The 7,614-nt window shown below is 39.2% G+C and overlaps 1 protein-coding gene across 1 annotated transcript in view; it reads right to left on the bottom strand.

Moving 5' to 3' along the window:
• Nucleotides 1-690: 690 nt before the first annotated feature.
• The window catches only part of DDX4 (DEAD (Asp-Glu-Ala-Asp) box polypeptide 4), a 36,653-nt gene continuing 29,729 nt past the window's right edge, over nucleotides 691-7,614 (bottom strand). Inside the window, exons 14-18 of the mRNA XM_009894724.1 lie at nucleotides 4,877-5,022; nucleotides 4,036-4,135; nucleotides 2,267-2,537; nucleotides 2,028-2,114; nucleotides 691-771 (exon numbers count right to left, since the gene is read on the bottom strand). Of these exons, the coding sequence (XP_009893026.1) occupies nucleotides 691-771; nucleotides 2,028-2,114; nucleotides 2,267-2,537; nucleotides 4,036-4,135; nucleotides 4,877-5,022 (685 nt within the window). The remainder of the gene's footprint in view (nucleotides 772-2,027; nucleotides 2,115-2,266; nucleotides 2,538-4,035; nucleotides 4,136-4,876; nucleotides 5,023-7,614) is intronic.

Raw genomic sequence — 7,614 nt, 5'->3', positions numbered from 1 at the left:
TACTTCAACTAAGTTGTGGATATAGCCACTAATCTTCAGCTCCATAGAGATGCATGTGTTCTATGCATGTCAAAACAATACCAGTTCACGAAACTGCAATGACATATGCTTTTTGTGTATCTCATGTAGAAGCAAACCATCAGTATGAACTGCTCAAGCTTTTATTAAGTAACTGTTCACAAGATGTTTAACAGATCTTTAATCTTAAGTCATCTTATCACTAGATTCAAATTTTATAACTGATCTGCTACAAAGAGGAATGAACATTAAGTTTAGATGAGCCCTTTACATAAACCTCTTCCCCAAACTACGTCACGAGACTCTCTTCCCATGCAAAATTTTGAAAACAAACTAGTAAAAGTTCAAGGGATCTACTGTTTTCCACTTGCAACTCCCTCATCTTTTTAGAGCAGTGTACTAGCCCCACAAAGCATCAAACACTTAATGAAAGCTTTAATGCTTAACACCTTAAGTTTTCCCAAAAATATTGCTTTTATCCTCCTACAGTGAGTGATAATCATCACTGGGTTCATCGTAACAGAGTACATATACACTGCTGAAAGTTTTAGCATATGATACAAGCTACTCCTAAACATTAAGTGTTCTGTAAGCTCAATAGTAAGGAACATTAAGTGCAACAGTTCACTTAAACCACAACAGAATACAATCTAGTTTGGTACTAAAGCAGTTTTAATCCCATGACTCAAATGCACTTGCAGAATACGACATCTTCATTCCTCCTGGGTTCATGTTGCCTCTGCCTCGGTAATTCTAGGAAACAGAACAGGTACTAGTTTGGAATCATTAACACTTTCAATCATTTAACAGTAAAGTCACTACAAAACCATTCTAGCTTTCTCCACATGTATGTTTCAATGCAATTTGAATATCGTATTTTTAATATAAATACAGTAGCTCTTTCCTCATTATGCTTCTATACATAAGGTTCTAGACTCAAAGGTTTATGAGATCCACCTTTGAAAGCAATCTATACAAATTACAAAGGTGTCCTTGAACAGGAATATAAGAAGAAAGATCCACTGCAACTGCAGGCGTGAGAAGGAAGCAAAACTTTAAGTGTGTAACTGAGGTCCCATGAAGACCCAATGAAAAAAGATTCAGATATGATTAGGGAACTAGTCAGGCAGGTAAACACACCCAATTCTTTCAATAATTATGGTATAGAAAAAGATAACTAAAGGAAGGTCTGAGCTGGAGCTTGAACTTCAGACATCATGTAAGCAGGGAGAGTGATTATTTCTCTTGTGGTCTCTAAGACAGTATTAACATTTGGAATGCAGCTGAGACGTGATACAGTTCTTAGAGAAGCAAGAGATCACGGAACGGCTTTTGATGAAGGCATTAAAATCCAAGTAGATAAAAACAAGAACTATTAAACATCAGTTGGAAAAAAAAAATCATTTGAGGTAGGAGTAGGCATAGAATTTAAATCCTAAGCTAGTGACTGCAGAGTGATTTGAGAGCTACGCCACCTAGGCTGTCTCATTTACTCAAACTGTATTTTAGCATCTGTTATCAGCAACACTAAGAGACCAGAAGGCTGCTCCTCATCACAGACATTAAGAACAATTTTGACATGGATCAGATTGGGACATTCATCTAACTATAATTAGCTGAAGTTTTTAGTCAAATGAGGTACTTGAGCGATTCATAACAAGCAGTGACTGTGTAACTAGCAACTATTTGCTCCTACCCTACATGTGCAGCACAGAAACTTCTGGAACTTTGCATATGTTTGCACAAACCTATCCTTACACAGAGTAATGCTTGACACTACAGATCAAGATTAACACAGCTAGCAAGGCCACACTATAAAAGTCCAAGTCAAGCAAGTTGTCCAAAATTAGTTCCAGAAGTACTTATCACTTGGAAGACGCACAACTAAGATCAGCAACACAGTTACAGACAGTGTTAGTGGCACCACTCTGGATATATAATGCTAAACACACTTTTATACTGAGACGAAGTTCCAAAAGCCAACACTTTCAGTTCATTTCCAGACTTACCTTTTGGGTATTAACTGCTGTAAAGACACTTTCTCCTTGAAAACCAAAAGCAATTTCTTCCAACCAAACAGGAACTTCCTGCTGGGCCTACATAATTAGAAAAGTGAATTTAGAGACTTTGACTGCTTTATCAATTCATATCAAGATTTCTACTGTACCAAAGAAATAATAGTTGCTCAGTACATTAAAGTGAAATCCCAAAGAACAGAAAAAGTTAAGCACCAAGATTTGAAACTTACATCTGAAAACACTTTAACTAGAGATTGTGCAAGATGGCCATCTGAACTGCTATCAAAGAAGCAAACTGCTTTGCCTGTATTTCCACAACGACCAGTTCGTCCAATTCGGTGTACATACTCTTCAATGGTGGAAGGAAGATCAAAATTTATAACATGTTGAACATTTTCAATATCCAGACCTCTTGCTGCCACTGAAGTTGCCACAAGAACTGGACATTTTCCAGAACGAAAATCCCGAAGAGCTACTTCTCTCTCTCTCTGCTCTCTATCTCTACGAAGAAAGCAATGGTTAAAATGGTTATCTTGAGAAGACACGCAGTATTATTTAAGATACACATCAAAAAGTCATGATTCATGGGCCAAAGTAGTACTCAGGGTAGGGGGGGACAACACACACAACAACTACCCACACACTACCAGTTTAGGTTTTCTGAATTTTTAACTAATCAGCAGTAAGACACAGCAACTATTCTAACCTAAGTCTCTAGAGAAATTAATATTTTTTTTAAAGACCCAGCGATAATTATGTATCAAACTTGCTGCCTCCCTAAGAAGATCTACTTGTTAAACTGATTATTTCCTCTTGCCAGATTTAGAAGTATTTTTCCTACTGCTTTGTAGCAGGGAGCCAGAATAGCAAAGATGAAGTCTACCTAGATTCCTGCATAGGCCATTTTTCAGGTATACCAGGAAGTATGGCCAGCCAATAGTATAGAACTTGCCTTTTGTTTATCATCACAAGAAGAAAACTACATTTGCTCTGGGGTTTGCATTTTTAAACAATATTTACAGATTATCCAGTACTTAAATACAAAGACCAGAGTTTAACTCATGTTCTTTGTTGTCCAAATGAGAAAACAAATGAGACAGTTAAAAAACAGTGCTCTTTTGAATCTAACATGGGACATTTAGTGAAGTCTGGTATAATCACTCTTCCAGAAAAGAGCAACTATCATAACTAACTTCAACTCAAAAAACTTAAGTGAGTCAGAAATCAGTAACATTCATGACAGCTTCCATGGAACCAGCTATTCTCCTTGTAAGTATACCTTAACTCAGTGTAATAATGCTACAGAGGTGTGTTAAGAACCTCCTCCCACACAAGACAGGTTGTGGGATAGCAATTCAGGTTAGCCAAGAACAGAAGGCCAGACCTTCTCAAAGTGACCCTTCACACACCTGTAAGACTGATAGGGCACACGATACACACAAACATCGTGTATCTGTGTTCTAAGATCATTTTAACTTATCTACAACCTTGATATTCTGATGTCTGTCAGAACACTGCCCAAAACATCATTTTATTGGCAAGAATTCAAGTCCCTCCCTCCTATGTCAAGACAAAAAATATTGCAAAATTACATTTTTGATGTGCTACAGTTCACTGGGAATCTTAAGATTCAGTTTGTTATCCTACATTTTGACATATAAACAAACACCACAGAACTACGTTTGAGCTTATTACATTAAAAAACTGACCTGGAATTAGCAATTATTTCACCTTGTTTCTCAACGTTTTTTCAGGTATGCAACACTAATGAGTAGACTAAAAACAAAAGTTAGAAGCATCTTTTCTTTCGATCGATCTCCATACAAATGGAGAACACGAACACATTCAGGAGGCAGAAACGACAGCACCAGAAATCTGCATGGTACATGACTCACGATATGGCCAGACATGAAATCTCAATAAAAGCTTTTCATAAGATACAGTAGTAAGTGAATGTCACTTAATACTATTACATGACTTTTACTTAAAAAATACTTACCCGTGGATGCTAGTGGCTGGTATTTTTTCTTGACAAAGAAAGGCTGCGATGTAGTCTGCTTTTTTCTTTGTGTCCACAAACACCATGGTTCTTTCATGATCTATAATAAACAAGAGTTCAGATCCACTGCTGTTTGAAACCTGATGCATTTTCACTATTCACAGTTGCAGTTACTCCTATGAACACCTAATATCGGAACAGGTTTTGAACACAGTCTTTAAGGTACGATTGTAATTTCTTGCCCACATTGAACTAATTAAATTCAACCCATAAATTTCTGTATCAACACAGAAACCTAGGTGAAGACAAGTGCACTGTATTTTTCTCCTCAATAAAAGCAGGAAACTAATGCTCTCCATGGTAAGTATGCACCCCCTTTCTACAAAATGTGGCTAAAAGGGGCACACCGTTGTGAGCACAGAACAGCAAGGTACACAGACCATCTTTTAATTCCAAACTCCCTTCTAGTTTTCACCATTAAAACTTAAGAAAAATCCCAGCCATTAACAAAATATAGGCCCAAATATTCACATAAGAAGTTTAATGCACCTGTAATTTGGAGATAACCCCAATGCTAAATTGACCCCATAAAGAAACTAACCACCTGGGAAGCTTGTCTTGCTAATACTCAGAGATGAGACCTTAACAAACACCCCTAACACAAATACACCTAAAACCCTAGAACTCTTCGAGGTCTGCTTCAAGCTTCAATCAGTAGTCTTGTAAAGCATATCACGTGTGTAACAGAATGGAATCACGACCTGGTCAATAGCAAGAGCACAAGTTTAAAAACAAGCAATTTTGTCTTCCCTGGAAAACACTTAGCAATAAGGAAAGTTACCTATGCTTCGTAGAATTTCTATCAGTTTATCTCTCTTGGAATACTGAGGAACCTGAAGAATACTTTGCTGAACATCACTACAAGCTCCACCCACGTGTCCAACAACAACAAATAAATAATCAGTTTTCAAAAATTCGCCAGCCAGCCTTGAAAAGAAAGAAAATTAAGCAACGCAAAGTCTATTATGTAGCTTGTTTTGCCTAAAGATCAAGTAATTTCATTTATATTTAAGCAACCCTCACAACAAATATTTGTATCCTTCCTCACAAGGCAGAGGCTATAAATAGTCACATATGCATTTTTTTAAAAAGCTGGAAGTCTCTATTGTTTTCTAGAAAGCTGTATATAAAAAAACCAGCTGTGATTAATAAGGTGTACAGACTGATTACATCCCTGCAGCTTTTCATAATACAACCAGGGCATTTTCTAGCCATCTCAGAAACAGTTCCACCGACATGCATGTAATAAATTAAGTTACTGACATATGCTCACAGAACCGCAGGGCACTATTTCATCACTAGCTGGAGGGACAGGAGGGAATTCTACACAGGTCAGACAGGCCTCCAAGAGACAACTCAATCCTTTTTGACTGTTCAACAAAAGCACTGCTTAAAAACACATTGTTTATTACATGACATCTATTTACCAGTTGCCATAGGCAAAAGTCAAATTTTGTTCAGACAGCGTTTCTCTTCAGTTATCCCTTACACAAGTGATCTTATCTGAGATCAAACTCACCAAAATAGGTAATTCCTTGGAATGTCCTATAATACTCAAGAGTTTTACTAAACTGTATTAACTTAACAATATGCAGATATACTTCATAGCCAGTGTACACAAAGCAGTTTCCATCACAGCAAAATTCAGATCGCAAACAAGTCTACCTTTAACTGAAAACAGGCAAACTCAAGTTTAGAACAAATTCCTAGGAAAGGAAAGTCTTAAAAATGTTAAAGGACTGCCCTAAGGCCTTGAATCCCACACCGGATTTATTGGTGTAATTGCCACTGAAACACTGTTTTTTCATAGCAAATAAACAAGTTATGAGAGATTTAAATGTGTTTGGTAAAGTGCAAGTTTAAGCTCTCTGAAAACTGATCAGTGAACAAAAAACAGCAAGGGAGAGAAGAAAGAAAACACCTTTTAATGGGAGATACAAAGCCCCAAATGCTAAGTGTAAGTTCACCAGTCAGCTAGGAAATGCGTGGTTCTCCCAACTCACGTGTACAGGAAGAGCCTTGATGATCAGACCAAAGGCTTATGTACCAGTAGAGACCCAAATTCAGGTGTGAAACCAAATGGTATGTTAAAACTAAATCTGGTTACACTTACTGAACAAGTAGTGCAGGAGAGCCTGAACACAACAGGACCAGAGAATGCACCTTGTCCTATACTACTGAAGTCAAAATTATTTTGAGTATGGGAAAAAATTATTTTTCCCGACTCCAGAATCAGAAAGGCAGTAAAATCCAGGAAGAAACTGACTGCAGACAAGAAGGGTTTTGACTCTCTAAAATGAGAACATCGCCTTTAGGTGTTCCAGTTTCAAAGAGTTATAAGAATGTTATCATGCACTTCCAAACCATGATCCAAGCACTCAGGTTTCTAAGTCTTCTACCAGCACTTGTAAATCCTGCAAAACTCACAGCTAGGTATGTCTTGGGTTTGGTTTTGTTTTTTTTTCTGGCGAGTTCCCCACACCCCCTCCCCCTCCCATTAAACAGAAGCAGACAGTAAACATCTTGCACAGTTGAAGGGGTCTTCTCCCTTCAGATGCTGGTAGTTACAGTACTCTTTACTCATCCTTCAGTATGTAGCAAAAACACATAGCAAAAGAATTAGCAAAAACACATTGATAAAGACAACAGATCTAGATCAAGATTCCTCTCAATCCCAAAACCTGAGCCAATCAGCGCGTACTGTGCATCTTAAATGGAGACACACCACATCTTTTCCCAGGATGCAGTGCAAAATGAGACCACATTTCCACACAAACAGTAAACACATGGAATGAACATGAACCATACATGTAGTACAGTATCATCTGAATGGTTGATTCCCAGCTGCGGAAACAAGGCTGTTACTAGTTCACTACAAGATCTTCTTTCAATACAAAAAGCTTTCTTAAAAAATTGACTGAGGAATCAAAGCCACAACAGACTACTTGAGACTGAGTGAGAAGTGAATCCAATTCTCCTCGGAGTTGCTGAGGAGACCAGCTCCAGTGCAGGTAAGGCCGCACTGGGGAAGGGTATCACGGAGGAAAAAGCCGGCGAAGGGCTCTTTTTGGGGGCTTTCAAAGCTAGGAAAGCAGCTAGCTCATGCCGGAACCGGCAGCTCGGGGGTAGGCTGCTGAGGCGGCAGGGGTGGAGACAACACCATGCGGCAGTTCTAAATGGGCTGTCCCCTGTCCCGGAGCTGCGCACCCAGCATGCGGGCAGCCAGTGCACGTTACCGCAGCACCACACTGGGAATGGCAGAACCGGTAGGTCACTGACAGCCTTGTGTCTAAGCTGAGCACAAGCTGGGCAAGCGCAAGCAGAGGAACATCGGCGTGCAGGGGCACCTCCTGGCACAAGAGAAGAACATGGCCGCAAAACGGTCAAAAGCCGCTGTAAGAGAGAATGTGGGAACTCAGACTGAGCTCCCACACAAGCATGTGGCTGTGCAGGTCTCGGGCTGCAACGAATGCCTGAGCCTGGCACTGCTCTCACAGGGAGCCAGAGACACTGCCTGTG

Source organism: Charadrius vociferus, unplaced genomic scaffold (assembly GCF_000708025.1).
Source record: "Charadrius vociferus isolate BGI_N301 unplaced genomic scaffold, ASM70802v2 scaffold450, whole genome shotgun sequence".
Taxonomy (NCBI): domain Eukaryota; kingdom Metazoa; phylum Chordata; class Aves; order Charadriiformes; family Charadriidae; genus Charadrius; species Charadrius vociferus.
The sequence above is the reverse complement of the archived record's forward strand: the minus strand, read 5'-3'. Positions and strand labels throughout refer to the sequence as shown.